The sequence below is a fragment of the Columba livia genome, chromosome 26 (genome assembly GCF_036013475.1).
Source record: "Columba livia isolate bColLiv1 breed racing homer chromosome 26, bColLiv1.pat.W.v2, whole genome shotgun sequence".
Classification (NCBI taxonomy): Eukaryota; Metazoa; Chordata; class Aves; order Columbiformes; family Columbidae; genus Columba; species Columba livia.
The window spans coordinates 3,251,657-3,278,566 of NC_088627.1; the positions used below are offsets into that span (position 1 = coordinate 3,251,657).

The window sequence follows — 26,910 nt, forward strand, 5'->3', positions numbered from 1 at the left end:
AGCGTTCAGTAACCGTGTCCTGCCGAGCTCGGTGCTCCAGGACGTAGTTTTGTTGAGTTGAGATCAGAAGCGTTGGGCTTAGCAGAAAACCTTCATCCAGAGACCTCAGAGAGTCGGGCTGCTCACCGATCTACAGCACAGCTTATTTTTCTTAATGGGACACTGGATACTTTGAACTCCCAGTATTTCAGAGTAAAGGCAGAATCCTTTTTAATGGTAATCAAGGAAAACAAATCTGTGCAATTACATGTAGATCTTTGCTCAAGCGTAAGAGCTGCTTTTTAGTGTGAATGCAGATTTATCAGATCTCGTGGTGTTCCTCATTTGAGGGTTGCATTGATGTTCTGAGTGATGGAGTCGAGTGACTTCCTCAAGCCTCCAAACCAGCACACAGAGGTGGGAAATCGCAACTTGAGTGATGTGACTGAAAGCTGAGACACGAGGCAATTGCAACAAACTTTGTTGGATTAGAAGCCTTTGTGGTTTAACGAGGGTTTCTTTGCTTTCGTATGAAAGTGTTGCAAAAGGCTTCAGGGATTTTTCAGAACGGGGGGAGAAGGGGTCAGATTCTCGGCTGCTGCAGATTCACTGTGAGGTGACAGGAGCTTTGTTTGGAGGTTCGGAGTTTGCTGGAAAACAGCCCAAAAGGTGGTGATCAAAGGCAACAGGTCTCCAAATTGTGCCAGTGCATTAACATGAATAATTAGCAGTGCTGACTTCAAGCCCCGGGATGTGTTGCTAACTTTATTAATGGCCCTTTCATTGATATTATTTTGGTTTATTAACATGATTGCAGGAGTTGTACTGTTACTCTTTTTTCTCTGCAGATCCAGGTGATCAGTTTTGTTACGGAGCAGAACTGGGATTCCTTGGAAGTGTTTGATGGAGGAGATAACACAGCCACCATGCTGGGGAGTTTCTCCGGTACGTGTTCAGCATCCTGGTCAGAGAAGCCCGTCAGCACGTGCTTAATTCCTGTTTATATCAGCTGGACTTCGGCACGTACAGAAAATATAGCACGTGCTTAAGTGCTTGAAAAACTTGGAATGGATTTATGTGCTTAAAGGGAATCATGTGCTTTGTTGAACTGGGAATTTGACTGTTGTCCTGCAGAAAAAGTTGATAAACAGCTATAAACACAAAACCAGTGCTGCTGAGCTGTGCAGGGTGATCCCAGCGCAGCTTCACCAAACCTGACCCGTTTGCACCAAAATGGGTGAAAGGCTTGAGCACACCTTTTCTTCTGCTCTGCTTTTAGCTGAGCTGGAAGCAGCAAACAGCCCATGAGCATTGTAATGCGTTCAACTAGCAGAGCCGCTTGCAAACCGGTCGCCCCAATTCTTGCTTATTTAATCAACAAATGTGTTCCAAGCGCTTTGAGGTTGGTCAGAAGGGTTGTGCTTGAAGGCCAGTGGTGCTGTTAGCACAGAACTGCTTGGACCTGCGGCTGCAGCAGCTTCCAGGGAATGAGCAGCAGGAATCTGGAGCTTGCGGGAGACCCGCGCTCCACCCACGCTGTTTCCCGTCGCCCCTTCCCTTCTTGATGCTTTTAGTCTGTCTGGGCTGTAAGTGGTAAAACTTCACAGGCTGGAATTCATCAGTAGACTCTATAAAGGCCGTTGCGGGGAGGCCTTGGGTATTTCTCAATTGGCCTCATTAGAACCTGATCAAAACCAACAGAGCTTGTTAAGTTAAAGGACTTTGTGTTCTCAGCTTCTTCTGCAGCTAATCTCCGAGGACACGGAGGAGGAAGAAAGAATCCTCTTCAGTATCTTTGTGCACCTCTTGTTTTCCCAGGGACTACAGTGCCTGCGTTGCTGAACAGCACTTCAAACCAGCTCTATCTGCATTTCTATTCGGATATCAGTGTCTCTGCTGCTGGCTTTCACCTGGAATACAAAAGTAAGAGCAATTCAGCCTTGATCTCGCAGTTCCTCTGTGCGATGGGGAGATGGTTACGGAGCCGTTGCCTTGTAGAAGTGGAGGCTGCTTGGTGGGGAGGGGGCAGCGAGCTGGAAGGCTCGTGCGTGTGTGGTTCCCAGTCTCAGGTTGCAGAGAGTGTGAAACGGAGAATGGATGCGGCGGAGGAGACGCGGGGTCACAGGGTGACCCCCATCCGGCTGCTGATGTACTTTTGTAGCACCTGTTTGGCTTTTCTGTTGTAGCGCAGGAGGAGTTGTGGAGGCCAAAGTATTAAAAATTGATGGAGAGTTGGCTTGTTCAGCACAGCGCTGTAATCTTTGCTCGGGAAGTGCCTGGAATGATGCTTGCCAGAGGCTGGGAGGGACTGCCTGTTCTCTGCAGCCTTTCCTGGGCGTTTGATATTGGTCATTGCTGGGAACAGCACGCAGGGCTGGACAGATTTCACAGCATAATTCTGGTTGGAAGGGACCTCGGAGGTCATCTCATCGAACCTCCTGCTGAAAGCAAGGTCGGGTATGAGGCAGAACTTGATTACTCACACATCTTTGTGCAGTCTGTGCTCGAAAACTCCCAGAACAGAGACTGCACATCCGGTGGTGTGTTGGATGGTTTAACGGGTTCACCCATTACGGTTTATGCCGAAGCTGAGCAGGATGGCAGCGCTTTGCTTCCAGCAGGTTTCACGCAAGGCTTCATTCAGTTCTTGGGTGTACAGACCCAAGAACATCATTATATACGATGATACACAGAGATGATACTTCAAAAAAGAAACCCCCAATGGTAAGAGAACAGACCTAAATGGGGAAGATGTGTCAGGGAAGAGTTTCTTGGGAAAGGGCTGCCAGGTTTGAACAGGGATGCCAAAAATCCATTCTCCCCCATGTCTGTGTTTTGATTCCTGCTATTGGAGCGGATTGGCTCAGGAAAGGTGGGTTACAGCAGCGGTGCCTGTTAGCTCACCCATGTACCAAGGGCTTGAATAATTCACATCTAGTCCAGCAGCAGCACAGCACACAAGCAGGTGCAGAATAGCAGCTCTCTGCTCTGTTCAACCCATCTAAACGGGGTGTTTGGCAGTCGGGAAAGCAAGCGGGTTTGTGCGTTTGCAGCGTGCTCAAGGTGTGGGTGCAACGGGGCCAGGGGCCAGCCTGTTGTTCGGGTGGCTCTGGGGGGCTGGTTAATGCGTGGGGACAGGCTGGTTGACGCATGGGGACGTTCTGGCTCCGCTCCGTGCTGGGAGCTGCAGAGGGATGTGCTGGGGCTGCCGTGTCTGTCCACACAATCTTCCTCGGGCGATGCACACGTAACTGTTTCTCGCTGTCCACCGTGTCTGGCAGTCGGTTCCGATCACAGATCTCACGTTCAGAGCCAGTCCATGTTCTGTTTATTTTTTCCAAAGCAGCAAATAGATTTGAAAGTGCATTCCTGTTTGTAAAACGTCCACAGCAATGGCATAGCTGTTTGACTCCATTGTGCTTTTAGAGGGACAACTAATTCTAAACTCTCCAGGTTTTACTGGGTTGCAGATTGAAACCTTGCATGTTAATGTATCCAGCAAGATTACGGCAACCAACAAGACTGGAGAGAGAAAGCGCGCCCCAGATTGTTCTTCAGAAGCTGGTAAAATGGATGTTGTTTTAGAAATTCTCTTGCTGCGACTTTTTCTTCTCCTTTTTTGTTTCAATCAATACATTCTTTGAGGATCTTATTACCCTATTGCAACAGTCATGTTTAGGTTTTTCGTGAGGCTTGGGATTATCAGGCTTGTTTGGTTTCTTTGCCGAGAAAATTAATAGGTGTTGATTTCCAGGGCGGCTGGAAATAAGACATTTTTTGCTTTGCTTGTACAATTGGAATTTGACAGCTCTGAGCCCCAGGTTCTGTCTTTGTTCAGCTAGAGGTGCTGCAAGGAGGTTTTGAGAGCCGAGCCGAGACACCAGAGCTTTTCCTCCCCATTCTCCCTCGCTGGATTCCTCAAGCAAAGCTCTTATCTCTACAGGCTCCAAAGCCAAAGCACAGCAAGAACAATTTAAGACCGAGTGAAACTCGGTGCCCACTGATCTGGATGGGAAGTTATTTAAAGCTATTTTCTCTGTTGTCTCTCTGAAGGTCAAGCAACACAGTCACGTGTAGGGAGGACGGCACGTTTTCTTGCTGGGAAGCGTGACTCGGGTTCCAGGAGCAGACTCAGCATCTCGTCTCTTCTTTTTTTCACCTGCTTTGGGCTCAGCCTGGAGTTAAAACCAAGCCTTGCAGCAATGCGGGAGGTTTATCTTTTCATGGCAGGAGGTGCCTGGAAACCCCAGCCTTGGTTTTATTTATTTCCGTGTGGTGTTGCAGGAGGAAGGAGGGGGTGACACGTGTGTAAAGGGGAGCGCATCACTCAATTAATGGGCTTTGCAGTAGGATATTCCCAGTTGTAAATGTAGCTCAGATTGAAAGGGGATTGAGGGAAGTTTTCGCAGGCTGTCGTGCCGGCATCGGCAAGGACCGGCCACGCTTATATCTCATGGTAAATTCAATCTCTGATTGAAAATGGGAAGAACAGGACTGGAGAATTAAACCATGCTACTAGTGGTGGACTTGGCAGTTCTAGATTAACGGTTGGACTTGATGATATTACAGGTCTTTTCCAACCTCAACTCAGTTCTGTGCTATGAAAAAGCATGTTTTCAGGCTGAAGGCAACAAACGGGAATACTGAGGGATTAACGGCACGGAATCTCAATGCGGGTGAACCAAGAGAACCTTTATTTCCACAAGGCACTTACGTTTATAGTTAGTAGCTGTTGTACATGCATTGAACTTTCTGCTTTGATTGGCGTAAGCTAGCTGTTATCTTCAAGTTGTCTTGCGATTGGTTTACTTCATCTTCCACGCGCGCTGGCGGTTTGGCCAACACGTTGTAAATACCTTTTCTTGTACAAAAACCTTCTGGTTTCTCATTCTGTTTTGGTCAAGGTTGTTCCAGTAACTAGAGATGACTGTAAGATGTTCCACAGAACACCTGTGGATGCTGGATGTACCCTGTCCCATGGGAATACTGCGCCATCAGGGTGTCTTTATAGGGGATCCAAAGACCACAGGGCTTTCCCACCCAGTGTCTGTGGTGGAGGTGGTTGGTGAACAGGGGAATGGGATGGAAGGAAGGTGTTTGTTCCCATTCCCGCTGGTGTTTGTTCCCATTCCCGTCCCTGCAGCACTCGTCTACCTTTTGCCTTCGCAGCCGTCGGTCTGTCCAGCTGCCCGGAGCCGCCGGTCCCTGGGAACGGCCTGAAGATCGGCGAACGCTATTTAGTGAACGACGTCGTGTCCTTCCAGTGTGAACCGGGCTACGCGCTTCAGGTACTGAATATTTTCTAACAAAAAGGACGAGAGCAAACACCTGGGACACAGGGAGACCAAAGCCCGTCTCTTGTTTTCCTTCCTCCAGGGCCACTCTCACATCTCCTGCATGCCGGGTACTGTCCGCCGCTGGAATTACCCACCACCGCTTTGCATTGGTACGACTCTTCTTCCTCACCTAGCAGATATTAATAATGCTTTTCTAATGTGGATATAGTATAAAATACAAAAGAGGTTTTGTACTTCAAAGGGAAACCTAAAACTTTACACTGACAGCAGCTTGGGTTTGTGAGTTGAGAGTTTTTTCCACCTTAAGCAAAGGTCTTAAGACCAGTTTGTTGTTTAAGAAACGCAGCTTGGTATCACTAAAACCACATCTTTCCGGGAGCCTGTTGAGGTCCCAGGATCTCCAGTTGGTGGTTTTCTGTCCCCGCTTTGGTGTGTGGCAGGTCCGGTGTGACCAGCGGGTGACAGGTCCCAGCTCTTGGTCCCTGGCAGCGCTGCCGAGCGGGGCTGCTGGGAAAAGGAGCAAACGCTTGATTTCCCCAGAAAAGCACTGAGCCATAGGAGAAAAGGGCGAGAGAACTCACAAGAGTTTTTGGATTATTTTCAATATTTTGCTTTTAACATATCTAGATGTTTAATATTCATATTGCACATTTTACAGCTTTGAGAGAGACATTTATGCATTTAATAGCTTTAGTTAACAGTTATTTCAGGCTCCTGCTGTTCTAGCTTACATCATTTTGCTTTAAAGTAATTATAAGAGCTAACAGTTCTTTTATCCGATGATCTGCAGGCCAGGAATAAATACAGAGACATTTAGAGCAGAATGACTGAGCTAAAGGACTTGTACCCCTGGGAGTTAATCTGAAATAAACCAGAAGCCCTTCAGCTCAGCGTTAGAGTTGGGGGTCCCAGCATGGAGGAGGATCCCAATATTATCAGCTTGCTGCGCAACTGCAAGTTTCGAGTTCTGTTCTTTTAAGCAGCATCAGTCACCCGGTTCGGTAGGATTTTGCCTGGTTGGGCTGGGCACCATCACAGTGTAAATACCAGGGCGGTTTAATTGAGATTGTCTGGTTCTGGACATCACAGCCAAGCGCGGTGGCACCAGCGCCCGTCACCCGTCTGTTCGCATCCATCAAAAAAGGTCACACAGCTTGCAAGAGGCATCACCACGTCTCTGCAGCCGAGGGCAGGTCACCCTGAGTGACCGTTGTCCTTTGCGGGGGTGCTGGTGGTCCTGAGGCTCGTTATCCTGTGCTAATCACGCACCGGTGTGTCTAAACCCCGTCCAGAGCATCGCTGGCTGCCGGCCACGCGGAACCCGCGCTCTGGTTCTTCCCTTGCTCCAAGAACAGCTTGCTGCCCTGGCCAAGCGTTGCTGATTTGCTTTTGGTCTGCTTCATCCAGATGCTTGACTTCCTAAATAATTTAGGAGTAGTTCTATTAAAGAGCCATTAAGAGGAAAAAGAAAGAGAAATCTTCTGGGAGAAACCTTGTTAGTAGCCGAGTACACGCGTAATGAGATATTGGAAGGGAATTGGTACCTTTGCTGTCAGAATGTGTTAGGAGGACACCTGGGTGTATTCGGCTGGATGGTGTTACTGCAACAAGGTAGAGGTCATCCAGATAACTGTGGGAAGATGCTATCTGCGTTTAAATTTCATGTGATGCCTTTTGTAAACATATTTTATGCTGTCATCTCTGGATTGCTTCTTGAGTAGGGAATTTACTTCAGTCAGTGTGCAAACACTCTGTTCTATATTTATCAGTAATTGCCCAGAGATTGACAGGTATAGAAGTCAAGGTAGATCAGTTAACCAGAAAAAGAAGGGAGCGGTAACTGGAGTCAAAATAGGATCAATCTGTTTCTTCACAGTCATTTTTTTAGGTGGTTAAAAATTCAAACAAGTGCCGTGTGCCTGATGTGGGCTGTTCGGTGTCCGTGGACAGAGCGGAGCACCTGATGTGCGCTGTTCAGTGTCCGTGGACAGAGCGGAGCACCTGATGTGCACTGTTCAGTGTCCGTGGACAGAGCAGAGCGCCTGATGTGCGCTGTTCAGTGTCCGTGGACAGAGCGGAGCGCCTGATGTGCGCTGTTCAGTGTCCGTGGACAGAACAGAGTGTCTGTGTCTCCTCTTGCAATCAGATCTGTCTCTCCCACTGTGGTTGCCAAAACTGGATCTCTGGGCTAAGCTTTTATCTCCACGTTCGTCAGTAACGTGGCCATGCCGCGCCTGGCAAGCTCTGCAAGGTTTCCTTTTTCTCTGCTTTGTTTTGGATTTCTTTATTTCCCACACAGCCGTAACCATCATCCAGACAGACCCGTAAGTCATCCTGACCATTCACGTTGTTGATTTTACAGCCCAGTGTGGAGGAGCAGCAGAAGAGATGGAAGGGGTGCTCCTCAGCCCCGGCTTCCCAGGAAACTACCCGAGCAACCTGGACTGCACGTGGAGGATATTGCTGCCGGTGGGCTTTGGTGAGACAGCTGGTTTTGGTTTGATGCTGTTGTGAAAGGGACAATAGGAAGATACCAGTGCCATCCAGTCAGTGCTGGATGTGTTGCTTGCCAAGATGAGTTACAAAACCACTGTCGTTTGACCTCCTGATCACGCTTTCCATTTAAGATGCATTTACATGATAATGTAAATGTAATTTACATGTGAAATGGTGAATATTTTTTCAAGAGGTGATGACAGGTCACCGTGGGGTGTAACGGGAGCTCCAGCAGCACAAAACCATGGGCATCAATAGCCTGAGCTTGTCTGAAACTAGTAGGACCCATGTACCTGCAGGCACCACGTGCCTCCCATGTGGTAAATGTGCTCCTGCTGATGGACAGGGCTGTACTGGGTGTTACTGGGTGAGTGGTGCTGGTGGGCTGAGGCTCGGGTAGACTTTACAGGCCAACTGTTCATTCCTCCTCCCAGGTGCTCACATCCAGTTCCTGAACTTCTCCACCGAGCCAAACCATGACTTTGTCGAAATCCGCAACGGGCCGTACGACACCAGTAACGTCATAGGGCGCTTCAGCGGCACCGAAATCCCGGGCTCCCTCCTGTCGACGTCTCACGAAACCACCGTGTACTTCCACAGCGACCACTCGCAGAACAAGCCGGGCTTCAAGCTGGAATACCAAGGTAAGGAGGTCACACAATGAGCAGCAGTGGGACAATCCTGTCCCCGGGTGCTGATGGTGAGTGTGGGTATCACGGTTGTGGCTATTCTGTTGAATTAATTCCATGAGGACTTAATCCAAATAAGTGGAAAGGTGTTACATGAAGGCCATGCTCAATCCTAATAACTGGGATCTGTCCACCCGGACTGATGCCTCCGGCAAATAACAAATGTTCCTGGAGTGCTTTGTGACAGTGAAATGCCTCTGAATTAATTCCAGCCAGACTCACTTAGATCTTGGCTCTGTTGACTGTCATGTGCAAAGAGAAGTGTCCTCAGCAGCCTTGGAATTTGCTCTGGAATTCTTTGCAGCTGCTTTTTGGTCTCCGCCAAAGTCCGAAGGCATCTTTAGCTGCAGCTCAGCCTTGTGCAATATGAAGGGGCAAAGGATGCCAAGGGCAGATAATGTGTTTAGTACTGAATATGATTAGGATGGGCTTTGTGCAACAGCTGGGAGCCAAGCGGTGCAGGTACCATGAGGGAAGGACGGAGCGTGTGTCTCCAGCCGTGCAGTATAGCCCAGGACTGACAAAGGGCTGACGCCCCAGAAATAGCAATAAAAGCCTCTACTCATACTTAATTGAAAACATTAATTTTGTCTTGGCTGTCCTGTTCACGCACCGTATAATTCATGCGCTACTGCACAATTTAGGAAGGAATGTGCTCTGTGAGGCACTCTGGGTAATCTGATGGAAATTGCTATGCAAATTAGCTGTAGCAAGGCTGACCCATAATTTATAATGCCAGGTGGAACATGTTAACCAATCGACTTGCATCCATCATTGGGGTTGTCCATGTTTTGTTGAAAACAAGGCAGATTTCCCACAGAGGAGTGAAGCGCGGGTGACTGTGAATACGGGCAGCCGCGTGCTCCTGTCCCAGGCTGCCGCAAAGCAGCGGCAAGATTTTCCCTCAGCCTCTGTGCAGATGGGCGCACGGTTCGTTAAAGTTTATCTCCTTCAATTAAGTCATTGTATGAGGAGGAAGCAGCCAAGCAGCACGGTGGGTGCACTGTTCTTGCTTTTGTGAGAAAAGTATGAAACATTGCTCCTTATTTATTTTCTTTTTCAGCCTACGAGCTGCAGGAATGTCCTGACCCTGAGCCTTTTGCTAACGGCGTTGTAAGAGGAGCCGGTTACAACGTTGGCCAGTCCATCTCGTTTGAGTGTCTGCCCGGCTACCAGCTGATCGGCCACCCCGTCCTGACCTGCCAGCACGGCACCAACAGGAACTGGGACCACCCGCTGCCCAGGTGTGAAGGTACGGCTTTGGGACACGCCGGGGGCATTTTGGGGGAGAGAAAAGGCTTCAGCTCTCTATTCCTCGCCTCTTTCAAATCATTGTTCTTTAATTCGGCTGAAAGTTTCTGTGGAAACAAAAGCATCGCTGGAGACAGGCGGGGAGTGTGCACTTAGAATAAAGCCTCAGCCCCTGAAGCGTGTTCTCCATGAGTCGATGTTTAACATACTGCAGCCCAGTCAAAATGAACACTTTGAGCAGTTCAGAACCGAGGTGCATCTCTTGAGGAGTCTCCGGCGCTGGGTGAGGACAGTCTCGAGCTGTCGCTCGCTGCTGATGCCAACGGGAGCTGAGCTTTCACAGTGGAGCGCTCCAGGATGATTGTGATCATGCTCTTCTTTGCTTTATTTCTTCAGCAATGTTCAGGTTTGTGTTAGTAAATAAAAACAGTCCTGGTGGAAGACCCTTGCAGCTCTGGGGGCTCGTAGCGTGGGAGGATTGTGTCCCTCTCTGGTCATGTTACTGTGGCAGTGATGGCGTCTCCAAAATGACCCAGATGGGAATTCTTCAGTAACCGTGTGTGGTCTGCTTGTTGAAGACCATGTGTGCCAAGAGGAGCCTGCAGGTGGATCTGCAGGGCCGGATCTACATCCTAGGCAGCAAAGCTCAAATGTCCAAATTCTCTTTTCAAACCCCAGTAGGGCTGTTTCACCCTTTCATTCTTTGGGTCAATGGACTGAGTTTTGTGTGGTTTAAGTTAGAAGGTTTTCACATGAACCCTAGAGAAGTTCAAGACTGCTTATTGAACATTTCCCACCGCGTTTCCCAGGAGCACTGACCTTCGTTTCATCCTCCTTACAGCGCTTGCTCTGCAGGAGCTGTGTGCTGGGGAAAAGGGAGGGAGAGGTGATATTTTTCCTCTTAAGTCCTAAGCCCTTGAACCCCAGAGCACACAAAGCATAAACAACTAAATCCTCAGCTGCTCTTCCGCTGACCCAGTGATGCAACCAAGATGTGCATTAGCTGAGAAACTGCCCCATGTGCAGCTGGGGTAACAGGTTATACCCTTATCTACCTCAGGCATCGCTCTACCAGCTACAACCATCCAACTCTTCCTCCTTTATTGTGTTTTTTAAGTAGCTTTCTTGCTCTGCAGCACTTCTGCGAGCAGAGAAGGGTGAGGGGTTAGGTACGTTTTGGACCGTTTGCTTCATTTCTCTGTGCGCACATCTGGTTGGCTGTTAGTGCTGTTAAAGTCAATGTAGAACTTTCTAGTTGTTTCCTTAAATGGTCTTTTTTTGCATAGCAGCAGGCAATGAGGACTCGCTGCCTTAGGCTAACCGCCTCACCTTTCCCACGCGGGTCACAGCTGAAAGCCCTTTTAATTAAAAGACAAGCTGTAATTCTGAAATAAATGCACAGAAGCTGAGGTTTCCAGCACCACTCCGGGGAGTTATTCCAGTGATCAGCAAACTGCCTGCTGCTTCGCAGGCCAGAGAGGAGCTCAGCCCTCAAGGTTCCTTGGGTGTTTGTTTCAGAAAAATGAGTGTATGGGGTTCCATAAATACACAGGCTTTTCTCAGCGTGACAGACCCAGAAAGCGGAGCAGAAGCAGACAGGGAATCCGGGGAGCCTGGCTCTAACCTCACGTCTGCCTCAAGTCACGCCAGGGTGGCAGCTACTCCTGGTCAAAAGAGAGTGTTCAGCACCGAGCCTGCATTAATCAGTGGTGTTGGGAGGGACAAAGTGTCCGCCTAAGCCAAGGACTGGGTTAATACAGCTCTGTGGCTTCTCGGGCAGATGACACTGTCTGCACTTACCCCCTGCCTGCAGTTGTTGCTGGAAACACACTCCAGATGTTTTACCATTTCCACTGAGCTTCCATGCCAGGGAGGTCCAGAAACTGATGCTCATACATGGGACTTCCAGACCCAGAGACCTGCTGTCACCCTCCTGCATCACCCTGTTTTTTGCCCTGCCTGTTCCTAATCGCCTCTCTTTATTTTGCAAGTTCATTTGGACCTGGAAGACACCTCATACAATAGAACTGTCGTCTTGATTAATGAATTGGATGCTGCTGTCATACAAATCATCATTTCCCCCCTGCTCGGATGTGCTCTGTGAAAAGCCAGCTGCTCGGTGGTTCTGGTCCAGGCCATGCTGGATGAACAAGCAGATAGATTTGCCCACTGGTGGGATCTCATCAGGAGCTGTGTTTTCCATGCATGGGTGCAGACAGCTGGTGTAGCCCAAAGACTCTTACTAGGGCATAAGACAGAGTTTATTTGCACACCTGGCTATCACATCTGTACAAAACACCCCAACAGGCTCCTTTCAGCTCTGAAGCGCCTGATAAATTTATTGTGATGGAATGAAGTTGAAAATGTTAGATGTAGTTGTGACAGATAGGAATTACTCGAGGCAAAGTAGGCCAAGGTTTTGGGGCTGGATCCTCCAGAATTGCTATATTTTCATTAAAAATAAAGGGGGGAGGAAAATGGCAAATCGAGGATCTCTAAGTTATTGTTTTGAGGGATGCTTCTTCATTAGGTTTGTGTTTCTGTTTGATTACCTGCAGTGCCTTGTGGGGGGAACGTCACCACCCAAAACGGTACCGTTTATTCTCCGGGCTTCCCCAACCAGTACCCCAATTCCCAGGACTGCACTTGGCTCCTCACGGTGCCGGTGGGCTACGGAATCCACCTCAACTTCACTCTGCTGCAGACGGAGCCCTACAACGACTTCATCACCGTCTGGTGGGTACCGCACAGGGTGAGGATGGGCTGGAGCTGCTCCCGAGGCTCCGGCTCAGAAAGATGCTCTGGCTGAGAAATAGAGCACCCACTGCCACCATCGTGGTGCTGTGTGTCCTCTGGGGACACCGGCGTGAGGATTTGGAATTTTTTTAAACTCCAGGTGCATGATAGGGCTTTTAGGTTAAAGACCATGCAGGGGACTAGCAAAATGGACAAGGTGTTACTGTTACATTTCTGAAAGATATAGGTTAGAATTGCAAGGTGAGTGGAGGGAATGATCAGTGGGTGAGTTGGCTGCTTGTGTCAACTGATGGAAACATCATCCTGTGGTTCTAGAGCAGAGAAGTCGTTAGATTTTTGGGGTGCTTTGCCTCGGCGCTGTGCAGCTCCCAGGAGCAGTGTCACCCTTGCCCGTACAGTAGCACCTGTAAGACCTTCTTGGTCTTTGTCGCTGTTAATTTCTGTGCTCGTCAGCAGTTAAACGCGAAGCCCATCAGAGCCCCGCAGTGCTGGGATTGGCAGTGCCTGTCCCACTGCTTTGCCACAGTGACCATGAGCAGGGGTGCAGAGCGGGACCCCCCCAAGCCTGTTCTTCATCTCCAGAATGCTCCTGAACAGAATCAGGAATCGTCTCTGGGAAGCCTGAGGGGCTTTACAGAGGAGACTTTATGAATGGTAAACAGGGTCTTTATCTCCAGCTGAATTTTGTCAAAGTGAATCTTGTTTGAACTCACATAATAGGAATTGCCTTTTGCTTCTGATTTCTCGGACAGATACTTTATGGGGCTTATTTTTTTTGAGCTTTTATCTACAGCTACCTGTGTATGGCTAGCGGCTGAATGAAAGAGCCATTGGTAAATCATTTACATTTACTAGTGCTGCCTTTTGGCATTTCTTTTGCAATCAGAGCGATGCAGCCCAAGCTGATCTCCCAGGCCACAAAGGCGATGCCGGGATGGTGTGAGGAGCCACTGTGACCCCCAGCTGCTTTTAAATAGCAATGGGGAACGGTGACCCCTAATGTAAATGGGTTCAATTCTGCTGCAGTTAATGAAGCGGCACTGATTTCTGCACCGCTCTTCCTGTCCTATTTGGAGAAAAGAAGAGAAATGGCACATTAGCAAGTGAAATCAGCCAAGGGAGCACATATAGCTGTGCTGGCTAAAGAGCGCGTGGCCACATTCTCGAGCTTGTACCACTCAATTGATACGAGACCTCCAAAATATCTGCTGCACAACAGGGAGTGAAACTCCTTTGGAAAACTGGCCGTAATTCTTCAAGTTCTGAGGTTAAAGGTGAAGTTCACATTTGTAATTGGCTGCTGCCAGGAGAGATTATACTGGTTATAATGGGGTGTGGAGGGGACTGGGGGTCCAGGTCGGCTGCCCAGGGACCTGCTGAGAGTGTATTAATAATATACATGTAGAAAAGAGAGGGTAGGAAAGGAGCAGCATGGAGGAGTTCCTGTGTGTGCAGCATAGGAGCTCGGTTGTTGCCTAGGATTAAAAACATATAATAATGCTCTTTTCTTGTATTCCTGGTGTATGATTTTAGGGACGGTCCCCAGCAAACAGCCCCGCAGCTTGGTGTGTTCACCGGCAACTCTGCTAAGAAATCAGCCCAGAGCTCCTCCAACCAGGTCCTGATGAAATTCCACAGCGATGCAGCCAACGGAGGGATTTTTGCCATTTATTTCTACGGTCTGTATTGCTTGCTGAGCTTTATACCCGTGGGATGCAGAGGGGCACGGATCAGTTGTGGCTTGTTGTAGGGAGGAGACGATGTGAATAAATAGACTTTTAGCTGAAGTTTTTAGGTTTAGCCCAGTTTTTAGGTGTGAGATTGAAGGTTTCTTACACAGTGAGTGCTGGCAGGTGGTCACACACTCTGGGCAGACGTGGAAATCCATCTGTAACATTGATAATTCAAGTGCCTGCAAACTAGAAGCAACCCTACGCCTCTCAAGGTGACGCCTGTAAATATCATCCTCTCTGTGGCAGATCCCATTATGGATGGTTCCGCTTAGTTTCCCTAAAATTCTTCTTCTCTGCAGCGTTGGCTGGATGCGATATTGTCTTTCCAACGCTATGCCAAACCAACTGGGTCATCTTGGGGGCCTGTTTTAAATGGCAACTGTGTTCCAGTTCCTGTAAATCCCTGAATTACGTGGGGATTCTTTGGTATGAGCGCTGTTGGGTGTTACATTGAAATGAGAGCATTTACTTTCCACCACTAAACAAGAGCCCAGCTTTAAATTGGATTAGCCACCAAGTTCCTGCGGTAACACTGGGATTTTGGAAAGTGCAAATGGAGACATCTCCTCTTGTTTCGGTTATTTGCTGGCAACAGCGTCAGCACGGTCTTACATGAATTGCACGACGAATCTGTGCGGAATGTCTTGGTTTGTGTTCAGTTCCGAAAGGCAAGTATTACACAGATAGGCTGAATTTAAAGAATGTTTGCTAGGCTTCGGAGGGAATTGGTTTATTGCTGCAAAACACTGTAAGATTTATATTACCAGACAATGGTGTGTATATAACAGTTATGCAAAAAATTATGGTCTAGGCAGTTTGGCTCAGAAATGAGCAGTATGTAAGCACTGCTGCAGTTCAGCAAATGCTTGCTTTTGTAATATGAATTAGATACTATCATCACTATGGTTAGAGCCCATCAGCATATGTTGCTGTTCTCTAATCTCAATAGCACTTTATACTGAGGTTTCTTTAGCTTGCGGTTTATTTGGGGTGTAAAGACGTGACCGGAGGTCTGGGTTGGTGCTGATGGGGATGGGCACAGAGCAGAGGCATTTATAGCTGTGAACCACCCGGGCACTCCGCTTGGCTTTTTATTGAAGTGTCATTTACTGGCTTATTGCTCACTTGCTATTAATACATGGGACTTCAGTTAAAGCCTGAGGAGGGGAAAAGTTTGCACACCAGGCTTAGGTGATGCAGTCAGTTAAATCTTCAGCATCGCCCTTTGGGGGGTAACCGCAGGAAAGGCAATTTCCTCGCGATCTGCAGCAATGTATATTGTCATTTCTGCAGCTGCATGCTGGCAGATCTAGGACATAGGAGACATCCTCCTTCAGCTTCACATTGTCTTTTTTTCCCATATGGTGATGATCAGAACCGTGTCAGAGAACCGTTGCCCTTTTAAATGCCTACAAAGAAACGTTTCCTTAGGGTGGAGGAAGGGAGACAAAAGAACGATTCACAGAGCTCAAACATTCAATAGCATCCCTTGAAAAATGATGACATTGCACCTCTTATTAAATGGGTTAGTTCAGGTGCCAGCGCGAACTGATGTGTGAGCGCAATGGGAAAGGGTTTGATGGCGCCGTAACTCACGGGGGTCCCAGTGTGGTTTCAAGGACGGGACTCTGGTTTGTCCTGCTGAGGACAGATGGATTTGCTGCTGAAAGGAGCTGAACCGATGCTGTGTCACCCCTTTGTATTGATATATGGCCCATTAAGGAGAGGAGATATATACTCAAAATGTTGCGTTTTCTTTCCACTTCAATTGATGCTGTCAAGCACTTTTAAAATAGCATTTAATTTAAATTTTTGCTATGGTCTCCTTTCCTTCTTCCCCCACTGTCAAACATCTGTTTAAAAGGTTGCAAATAAGTGTGTTCCTCCTGGGATGGCACTGTGCTGTGTAGCAGAGGGTATTTTTGGGTAGGTATTGCCCTTCCCCAGGTTAGGGGGTAAGACGATGGGGCATCTACTTCTTCACATGCAAACCTGATGAAGGTTGCTGCCAGGACCACCAGCCTTGTCATGGCGCGAAGAGCTCAACATCGTGGATTTACGAAGAATTAACATTTAGTGGCAGCTTGAACTCCAGTATCTTAAATTAAAGGGCTGATAAAAATTTCAGAGGAAGTTATGCTTGTCCAGGATCAGGTGCAGGGGAAGCAAAGATGCAGAGAAGTGCTGAGCAAATAGCAGAAAATGTCTTTTCATTAATATTCATTTAGTTCCCAGTACCGTATTTTCAATGTAACCGTGCTCACAGCTCTCATGTTTATTTGCAGCAGCACACGGTGCAGGAGCCTCACGCACCCACGTGCTTGTAAGCGGTGCGATTGTTTTGCTCGGTGTTAGTTCATCTTTAGTTTTGCTGGAGAATTTGCTATTTGCGATATATTTGGTCAGGTGTGTGAGCCATAAGGAATTGTTTCTGCTCCTCAGCTGGGTTTCTTCTTCCCATTTAGCCACATAGAACCTCTGAAAAAATGCCTAATTGGGTAATGAGTACGAGGTCTGCGCTGTTTTGCACCAAGATCAACCTTGTGTGGGTTATTGTGTAAAATGCAAGCTACATATAGGATTTGCAGTTGAAAACATTAGTACTCCTGGAATTATTTGTAGAAGAAATTAATGAATAAATTCTAATTTAAAAGTCGTCCGTCATTCTTCATCCAAAAGGATTAAACTGTCTGGGCACCTGCAGCTCCACAGACTGACAATAATCTGTGTCCTGTTGGGTATAAGAAACTGGAGGAAGCTGCTTTGGGTCCTAAAGCCCTGGAGGCACCTCTGAGGGGTTTGGAGGGGAAAGGGCTGGTTGTGTTGTTGCTGATTCCTTCTCCCTGTGGAGAGAGCGTAACATCTGCTCTTCCTCTGCTCTTCCAGCCTACCAGCTCTTCCGCTGTCAGCCTCCCACCATCGTTCCCAACGCAGAGATCGTCACCGAGAACGAAGAGTTTAACATAGGTAGTATCCTGTCCCTGCTCAACACCCAGGGACTCAAACCGATCCGCTTGTCCTGAGGCTTTTCCTCTCTCATAGTGCGGGGGAAGTGGTTTGGCTTTTGTGGGAGCCCCGAGCTTGTTCGGAAATATTTAGACATCTTTGCCACAAAAACAGTTTTCGGGTGTTTCAAACAAAGTATTGTGTGAAAGCTTTAGAGGCCATTATTCTGTTTTTGAGAACCTTTCACCCAGATCGACTGTGCTTTTTGTGGTTTTTGCTGTCGTTCATGGTTACATCCCCATTATAACTGTGTCTGCAACCAGTGCAGTAGCTGTGATTTTTTTAAGCAGCTTTTCTCACTGTCTGCTCTCTTTGACTGAAGTCTCCACCTGAAATAGCTTGTACACATAATAGTCTCAGCGGTGTGCCAGCAGCAGTTTGTCCCAACTGAGACTCCCACGTGCCTTCCTCCCTCTTTTATTCTGCATCTGTGCCTTTTATTTCTGCATGGTCATGCCAGAGCTCGATGGCAGAGCCATGATCAAGTGCAGCCCCTGGTACCTCATCCCCAGCTGCGGTTCAGCCATAACAAATTGATCCTTCTCTCACCTCCAGATGTTTTCTGTTTCTGTCTGTAGGTGACGTAGTGAGGTACCGATGCCTCCCTGGCTTTACCCTGATTGGAAATGAAATCCTGACCTGCAAACTGGGCACTCACCTGCAGTTTGAAGGGCCTCCGCCCACGTGCGAAGGTAAAGCCGGGATGAGATGGGGGTCCTTGCTAAGGGAGGGAGCAACTGCGGAGGTTTCCTTGTACATACCGCATCTCTGGGGTTAATTCTCACATCTCCAGGGTCTCAGTAGAGCAAAACCACCTGTCAGGACCTTGTGAGCAGGGTGGCACAGGGAAAGGCGTTTTTCCCAACCCAGGGACACGCACCTTGTCTGGGCTCAAGCAAATAACGGTGCGAGATTTGCTGGGCAACTTACTGCAGCCACGCTCTGATAAATGATGGGGAAAGTTCCTCCACCCCCACTGGATCCCGACACCTTCCCTTGCGTTGGGTGCCGCTGGATTATACCCCAAGCCCCACTTCAGGAATGCACTTTAAGCTCATACTTTCCTGCACAGACACCGTGTGTCTGCACTCGCAAAGTCATTAGAACAGTCACCCAAGTGTCCTCGCCCTGGCAGTGGGGAGGAATTAAGCGCTGACAGTTTGCTGGTGATACATGAAGAGCCAAGGGAGGAGCAGGCTGCGGAGTGAGCTCCTCCGGCGAGCTCATCTTGCCACAACAGCTTCTCTATTAGCGCCATAGAATGTAGAACATGGGAGAAAAATGAGAGCCCCGAGCACACAGCGTTGTACACCTTGCTGCTGCTCAGGAGGGATCCCGGAGATGTTTCCGTGCTGCCATGTTACCTTATTTATCCTCTGGATTCCTGCTGGTACTTTTGTTCGCTCCAGCCGTGATTATTTCATCTCCTTCATTCCCTCCTATCTGAACATTTTTACCATATAATGGGATATTTTTTCTATAGCTTTATTCTCCCTGCAACAGCACGGACTGAAGGAGAGGAAGGGAGGTCATTCAATTATTTACTGATGGTTGTTAGCCTGGGGGTAAAGGGACTGCTTAAATTACATCTGGCCACCAATTTATAGAGGTCAAAAAATCACTGATGGGATTAAGGATTTGGAAAGAATACACTGTTCTTTCTGGATAGTTCTGGCTGTTTTCTATTAATACAAGTACAGTGTTTGCACTGGGTTTTAGTGACAATTATGGATGAAAAAAGATCCTTTTCTTTTCACGCGTTTTGCCCGCTTTGTGTGTTTGCCTCCTCTTCTGGGGTGTTTTTGCTGGCCCTTTTATTTAGCCCTTTTAGCTGGATGTAATATTTTCAGAAGCTGAATGGGCTGTACTGATTAGAGAAAGGAAGTGGAGTTCTTATGTGTCCTAGTTAACAACTCCTTGGGAGACCTGGGATAAGCCTGTAGTTCCACACCTTGTTCTAACCCAGGAAATAAAGTTTCCAGGGACTCCCAGGGAGTTTTTATAACTTGACAATAGTCGCTTGATTGCAGCACCGTTCGTTTTGAAAGAGACATGAAATAGTGCAAAGACGGGTGAAATTATCTGCTTGTGTTGTTGCTTTTTGTCCCTTCCTTTAAATGTGGCCCTTGCTGGGGTTTGTGGAACCACAACGTGCTTCGTTTGGAGGGTCGAGGTGTGCAGTGCATGGATGCGGGTTGGAGTTGGGCTTTATCTTGATGTGGCTCATCAAGACAGGCCCTCTTGGCCATAGTATTTTGTGTTTCCTTCCTTCCTTCCTCTGCGAAATGAGACGATTGGTTTGTGGTTGTGTTCCCTGCAGTGCACTGCCCGATGAACCAGGTGATGACGGACTCCACCGGAGTCATCCTCAGCCAGAGCTTCCTGGGGACCTACCCGCACTTCCAGACCTGTTCCTGGGTGGTGAAGGTGGAGCCGGGGTACAACATCTCCCTCACCATCGAGTACTTCCTGAGCGAGAAGCAGTACGATGAGTTTGAAATCTTTGACGGTAAGAGATTCACCGGTTTGACTTGTGTAGCAACTGAGGGGAAAGGAGAGAAACAGCTTCATTAGTTGTTAATCTCTGTTCCCAGAGCTCTTTGGGTAGAGCTTTCCACCACCGCACCTAAAACCTTCTGCTGGACTTAAGGAAAGCTCCTCCTAAGACTCATTGATTCTCTGGATAAGAAAATATCAATGATTTGATTTTTGGATGACTCTAAAGTATTTTTCCAAGTTAGCAAGCTCCTGGGAAAGATGGTAGCAGAGGCTGCTGGGAAAGGACGAGCTGGGAAGTTGGGGCTTCTCGTCTTTGAAGCCCATGCAGATCGGAGATTTAGGTCCATGAGTTCTCACGAACTGAGAGGGGATCTGTCAGTATTCACAATGATGTGGCTTTGTAACCCAGAATCTAAGCACTGTGCGGATGCTCCTGTGGTTTCCCAGCAGGACCAGAGCTGAAGGCATTGCTGCCTGGAGCAAAACCCTGGTCTGGCTGCCACCAGCTGGGCTTTGTCTGCCCTTGGTTTCCCAGGAGCTGCAGTTCCACCAAGGCCTGTTCCTTCTGCAGAATAACCATCTGTGCATGCCGGCCCTGACTCGTCCCCTTCCCTCCGTCCTGCAGGTCCCTCTGGGCAGAGCCCGCTGCTCCTGTCGCTGAGCGGGAACTACTCGGCCCCGCTGACCGTCACAAGCAGCGGGAACAGCGTCTATCTCCGCTGGTCCTCTGATCACGCCTACAACAGAAAAGGATTCAAGATCCGCTACTCGGGTAAGCGCACGGCAGAGACGAGATGTCTCTGCCGACACCAGGGCCATCTCCTGGGCTTGGGATCCCTGCGGAATTACTGCAGAGGGGCACAAAGCCGGGCTTATTCTGCACTGGTTAGGCTGGGAACCAGGGTTACTTCCAGCAGAAACCATGAAGCTTTGGCTGATACAGGGTGTTTCAAAAAGGTGTGGAGCCAGTATGTTACAATTACACAAAAATCTGCAAACAGTTTAATGACTTAGCAAGTTTTAGTAACGTTTTTGTAAATGCTCTGTGTTCTCTCCACCTGCTGTGTGGACAACATTGAGATGATAGTTGATAGTTCATGGTTGCAGACATAGTGATTTCAAATTGGATCAGTGTTTTTGAGATACCCTGTAACCATAGACAACGTGACTGTGGTTGCGTGAAACCCATCCCATGCAATGGGCAGTAAAGATTGCTGGGTTACTGAATTCCTGTGTCCTTGCTATAAGGCCGTTTTGAGATATTTGAAGATGAACATCACAAAACATAAGAACTTGTGTGAGGAGCTGCTTGCTGCATGAGGCACGATTTTCATGTGATTGATGGTATTAGAGCGTTTGCAATGAACTGTTCAAAGCACATGGTGCTCCTGCTTGGGGGTTCAGCCGCTGCTCCTGCAGGAGCAGGACCAGAAGTCTCGGTCACTCATTCAGCACAAAAACGCTGCTGGATACCCAGTGTTTGCTCAGAATTCCTTAAAATTCATTACTGCCTTTTGAAACTTAGCAAATATTAACTAATGGAAGTTATAAAACTGGGTTGAGAGCTTGCCAGTACGTCATAAATAAATAATGACTTTACTCAATAAATGAATTAAGTAATATTTAAATATCAGAAATTAGTCTTTATTTCTAGAGCCGAGTGAAACTCGGGTAGTAGCCGTGCGCTCTTTCCCCCTTTGACTTTGTATTTATCCATCACGAGTTCTCTGTGTTTTGTCCAGCCGCAGGGTATGGTGAGCACGGTGTAATTCCTGAGAGCGGGAAGGGGTTTGTTTTGATGTGGGCCCATCCAGCGCCTGATTTGTGCTGTTCTGCCCTTCTCCCCAGCCCCGTACTGCAGCCTCCCGCAGCCGCCAGCCCACGGGCTGCTCCTCAGCCAGACGGGTTCGCATCCCGGCAGCACCGTGCGCTTCGGCTGCGACACCGGCTACCGCCTGGTGGGACACAGCACCAGCACCTGCACCCAGCACCCCCAGGGCTACTTCCACTGGGACAACGCCATCCCGCTGTGCCAAGGTGAGAGCCGCCAAATGTGGCGCTGCCAGGAGTCCTAGCAAGGGCTGAGGAAAAGGCGATGAAAATAAAAGGCTCTTATGAGTCCCCCAGTTCCCTGTTGAGAACAGGCTGGGAGCTGCAGGGATGCTCCTCTTGCGTGTGAAGTCTTAGGGAGAGATGAGCGAGGAGGAAAGGGGATGATTGTTGAGGAGCGTTTAGAGCCACGAGGATGCTGAAGGGAGTGGAGCATCTCCCGTGTGAGGAAAGGCTGAGGGAGATGGGGCGCTGGAGCTGGACAAGAGGAGACTGAGGGGGGACTCATTCCTGGGGATCAATATGGAAAGGGGGAGTGTCAGGAGGATGGAGCCAGGCTCTTCTGGTGACAACCAGTGATAGGACAAGGGGTAATGGGTGCAAACTGGAACACAGGAGGTTCCACTTAAATTTGAGAAGAAACTTGTTTGCGGTGAGGGTGTCAGAGCCTGGCCCAGGCTGCCCAGGGGGTTGTGGAGTCTCCTTCTGTGCAGACATTCCAACCCGCCTGGACACCTTCCTGTGTAACCTCATCTGGGTGTTCCTGCTCCATGGGGAGATTGCACTGGATGAGCTTACCAGGTCCCTTCAGCCCCTGACAGTCTGGGATTCTGTGTTTGGGATGGAGGGTGACTACCGGTGTAGAAGCGTTTGAGCTCTCAGTGAAGACACAGCCAAACCTTGGTTAAAGATGGAGAAGCTCTTGCCTGGAAGAATCTAGCAAGGCTGAGCAAGAGCCCGAGTCCTGCTGGGTTTTAGCGACTGGAATTTCCTTTGGTATTTCTGGAGGTGCTGTCTTGGGTCTGCGTGTGTCAGTGAGGGATGAGGAAATTTTTAGGATTCACATGGTGCCCAGTTTCTCTTGGCTTCATATAAGATTTAGGCATGTAGTTGTTCTTTCCACATGTTCTCCTCATTAACTGTAATCTTGATGACGTGCCATACCAGCACGGGGCTCGTTGCAGGTGGACGGGAGCACGGGGCAGGGTGCCCCAGGGAGCTTCACTTCTGCGCTATTTTGTCTCCCTCGCTATATTCACTTCCTGATTGCACCTTTTTCTCAGTCCGCCAATCATCCCTGCTCCTTTGTGTTGATAAAATACCCATCTTTATTCTGATGAAGCCTTTCAGTGTCTTTGAACATTCAGCCGTGTTCCAAGGGGACTGAGCAGTGGGGATTAATATTGCATTGACTTCCCTGGAAACCAGCCAGAGAGCAGAGACAGCACAAGCAAAACCTCATTGCAGCGGCTGCATTGTTGTCCAGTCCAAACCATACGGAAAAGCAGGATTATTTAGCATGAGAGAGACCAAAGAGCCTTGAAAAATTCCTTTCTGTGCTCCTGAATCACTCAGTCTCTTTGGAAGGGGCCCAGGGGTGCGAGCAGTGCTGCCTCCAAAGGGTGGGTTTGTGCTCTGGGTGCGTACACCCCTTCGGAGCCCTCTCAAAGTGATATTTATTTAAAGCTGAGTGGAAAGCAGTAAACCAAGACCCTGCCACCCAGTCCCATTGGCAAAAGGGAGCTGGGAGACCGGGCACAAGCTCAGATGGTGATTTGGTCTCGGTGGTAACACAAACGCCGAGTGCTGGAGCGAGCGGCTGAGCCGGCAGCGAGAGCGGCAGCGCCAGGGGCTGTCATGGCAACTGCGCCTCCCATTCCTTAGCCCAGAGTAAGGGATTTCTCTGATGTGCTGCGTTTTTTTAATGAAAATCATGTAATCAAGAATAGGTGTGCATGCTGCTAAGTCTTTACTGCCCTGGTGTGCTGGAATGTCATCCAAGCCTCACATTCAGCTCCAAAATCTGTCCTTACTCCCACGACATGTCATGGTGTGTGGGGAGTGGATTTTAAGCAGGGAGGACTGGGAGAGGATGGGTTCGGATGAGGCGACACCTTACAGCAGCAATTCAGAGTAGAAAAGAGTCCCTTAGCACCAGTTCCCGGATCACCAGGGAAGGACCGTCCGTTAGCTTGGTCAGGATCCTGGTGCTGGGTGTCCCTCTGAAGAGCCTGCCTGTCCAGCGAGAACTCGCTGCTCGCATTACATCCTCAGGTTCAAATAACCCCTTTGGGAAAGTCACCTCCTCTCTCTGTTTCCCTGCGTGTACATCAGGAATCCTCGCGCTGGCCCGTGGTGCCTGGAGCTGGATGCAGGAGGTGGGAACGGGAGGAGGATTCATGGTGGAGCAGCTCCCCCCCCTGGCACCGAGCAGCCCAGAGCCAGCGCTGGCTCCGCTTCTCTGCTTCAGCTACAGAAAATCGAACAGCCTTTGGGTTTTTTTAAAACATTGCTCTCAAAGCCAACTGGCAACCTTTTACTTTGGGCCGTACTCAGTTTCTCATCCTTTCTGGTGGCCAAGGGCTGCATGGCAGAGGTTTGGGAACTCACTCCGTAACGCGGCAGGAATTGCTCACACAACGGGTTGTGGCAGGAGGGGGGAACTGGGGTGCCCCTAAACACATGGTCTGCTTAACAAATGGCATTTCCCGCAGCTCCCTTCTGCCAGCACATAATGCTCTGCCCCTTCCCAATCCCTTCTGAGTAATCTTTCCTACGTGCTCCGTCCTAGCTGACATTTATGGAAGCGGCAGAGAATATTCTGCAGGGAACAATCTTGCGTTGGCACAATGGGGGAGAACACGAGCTGATCTGATATATGCCTTTTTCTGTCTCGGCTGCCTATTTTTAAGCTGCTTTGTTTTTGGAATCCCAGCTGCAGATTTGCTTTCATAGCCTCTGTCCATTTTCCTAGCACATCCTCTTCCTGCAGGAGTTTTTGTGCCTCTGAACCCCATGAGTGCTGCTTTTTCCCTTGACCACGCTCTCCCTGGGTCTCTCCTGGGTGAACTCCAGTTTGCTTTCCCGTGGAACATCAGCTGTCTTTCATCCCCTCTGTTTCTGGTGCAGTGCCCACAATTTGAGCCTCAGGAATGCTCTTTGGAGCAGATGGCAAGTTTATTGCCACCCCAAAAATCAAACTTCTCTGTGTCACGCAATGCGCTGTAAATAAAACCTCACAGATACCGCATTCTGCTCAGGGGTGCGGGATGCGCAGGGAAGGCAGGATCCTGTGTGGGTGCAGAGCACCAGAGCCCACTCGGTGCTGGGAAGGTCACAGCCCAAACTGGCTCTCCTTGTCCCATCCTTCTTCATGTTGTAGCCTGTCAGTGGGTGAAGAGAGTGACATATTTATTATTTTTGGTGGCTTAATGGACTTCTTACTTACCCGCATCTGGCCCAGAAGCACTGTATTGTTGCTGGCTTTTGTAGCAAGGCAGGGATTATGCAATGGAAAGACTCTAATGATCAAACCAACCCCTTGAGAGGCAGGAGGAGCTTGCTGACAGGACTGGGCAGCTGCAAGTCATCCTCCCCTTGGGCAGGGAAACGAAGGCAAGTGGCAGCTCAGCCTCACTGACCCGAACAGAGCTGGCCCTGGGCTCTCCTCACTCCTCGCGTCCCTCCCTGTGCCTCAGTTTCCCGGTGGCAAATAAGGTGATGCGTTTTGGCGAAGCCTCAGGCTGCCGAAGAGAACTAAAGAGAGGATGGAGAAGGCTTTGCTGGGGTGGGGGGTCAGCTTTCTCACCAGCCTCATCAGTTGGATGCACCATCAGAAAGTAATAATGAGAGAACTGCGGGTGGAACTGCAGGACTCTCCAGGTCCCCTCTTCTTCTGCCTCAGAATGAAATTGGTATTCAGCGCGGCTGCTTGTCTAGACACCCAGCCTTGTGGAGAGCTTCGCCAGGCTCCTTAGCTCGATGAAGTGACATACGTGTGATTATCATTTCAACCGGGGATATGCCTGCTCGTGCTAATACGAGCCCGCTGAATTACTCACACCTATTAGCAGTACCAGTGTCTGCAGGGCGCTGTGTGATTGTGCTCCAGGCTGGGGCTCCAGACGACTCACAGAGCGGTCATGGGATAAAAGCATCTCAGACCTGGAGTGGTAGAAAGCTCCGGAGGTTGTGCTGGGGCTGCACACAGTAAGTTTGGTCTCTACTTTTCAGTGCTCAGTGGGATCTGTGTCACCAGAAGGTGACTCTTCTAAGGCTGCTGAATTTCCAGCCGTCATTTCTGTGCGGGGGGAATAACAGAAAGGTGAATGTGTGTTGAAGCACCTGCATGTGGCTCAACCTCCAGTTTGTGCATGAGCTGAGCGGGAGCAGCTCAGGCTACTCAGGAAAGAATGGATTTTAAATGGTTTGGGTGAGGTGGTGGCCTCCAAACAGCGCTTGGTGTAGCAGGCTGGGCTCAGCTCCGTGCTGGTGGGATCGCAGTGGCAGTGTTACGGGTCCCAGACTGCTCATCCCGCTTGTCATTGTCCCGGGTGGGCTGTGCATGTGTATTTACATACATCTCCAGCCTAGCAAGATGGGCATCCCCCAGAGCCATGGCTCGGAGCGATATAAACCCACAGGGTGGCTTTGGAGGCAGCTCTGCCCTTGGTTTCCCAGCTCTTCTGAATGCTGATAGAGGGGGAAAAAAAGCAGATTTGAGTGAGACTCCCCGACACTGTTTTTGCCAGCGGTAGAGAAAGGGGTAACAGGGCTTGTCACATCTTGTGAAACTCGTGCCGCATAAATGAAGGTGATTCTGGTCTGTCTGTGTGTGGCCGCAGCTCGTGTTTCTGTGACCTGCCTGTCCCGTCCCTGCCCTATTTGGCCACAGAACTGAGGATCCCAGCAGGACCGGCGCGGAGCATCTTCCCCAAGTGCTGCCATCCTGAGCAGCCATTTGCCATTGTGCTTCTTCATCCGTTTATTCCCTGAATTTCCCCCCCACTTACCTTCTCAGCCATAACGCTAAATTTAGCCTTCCTTCTGCCACGACATAATTATACAATTTGCTGCCTTATGTAATGCAGAAGCGCTGGTGGAAAGGGGTTCCAGGTTGTTGCTGCTGTGGGATGTAAATACAAAACGCTATTGCTATCTAATCCCTTATCTCTGTGTGAAAACTTTTGAATACTGTGTTGACGCATTTCGTGCTACAGATACTGTAGAAAGTACGAGCCAGAGTCTCTTTTATTGTAAACCGGTGTGCAGCGTTGGCTTTGCTGTTACCGCACCGATAGACAGGAGTTTAAAATGTGATGCCCTGTACAAGTGGGCACTCGTTGCAGCTTCTGGGCTTCAACAGGGACTGGG

General features: G+C 49.1%; 1 protein-coding gene across 4 annotated transcripts in view; it reads left to right on the forward strand.

The window, feature by feature from the left end:
• Positions 1 to 26,910, forward strand: part of CSMD2 (CUB and Sushi multiple domains 2) — a 264,468-nt gene that overhangs the window by 206,350 nt on the left and 31,208 nt on the right. For all 4 annotated transcript variants that reach the window (XR_010468147.1, XM_065041591.1, XM_065041590.1 and 1 more), the window contains 14 exons: positions 828 to 924; positions 1,798 to 1,902; positions 5,149 to 5,267; positions 5,356 to 5,425; positions 7,639 to 7,755; positions 8,207 to 8,416; positions 9,525 to 9,713; positions 12,271 to 12,448; positions 14,003 to 14,148; positions 17,089 to 17,169; positions 17,787 to 17,900; positions 19,529 to 19,717; positions 20,333 to 20,479; positions 21,556 to 21,744. Coding sequence is in view for 3 of the 4 variants with exons in the window: in XM_065041591.1 (XP_064897663.1) it covers positions 828 to 924; positions 1,798 to 1,902; positions 5,149 to 5,267; positions 5,356 to 5,425; positions 7,639 to 7,755; positions 8,207 to 8,416; positions 9,525 to 9,713; positions 12,271 to 12,448; positions 14,003 to 14,148; positions 17,089 to 17,169; positions 17,787 to 17,900; positions 19,529 to 19,717; positions 20,333 to 20,479; positions 21,556 to 21,744 (1,951 nt within the window). In the remaining variant the exon portion in view is untranslated. The remainder of the gene's footprint in view (positions 1 to 827; positions 925 to 1,797; positions 1,903 to 5,148; positions 5,268 to 5,355; positions 5,426 to 7,638; positions 7,756 to 8,206; positions 8,417 to 9,524; positions 9,714 to 12,270; positions 12,449 to 14,002; positions 14,149 to 17,088; positions 17,170 to 17,786; positions 17,901 to 19,528; positions 19,718 to 20,332; positions 20,480 to 21,555; positions 21,745 to 26,910) is intronic.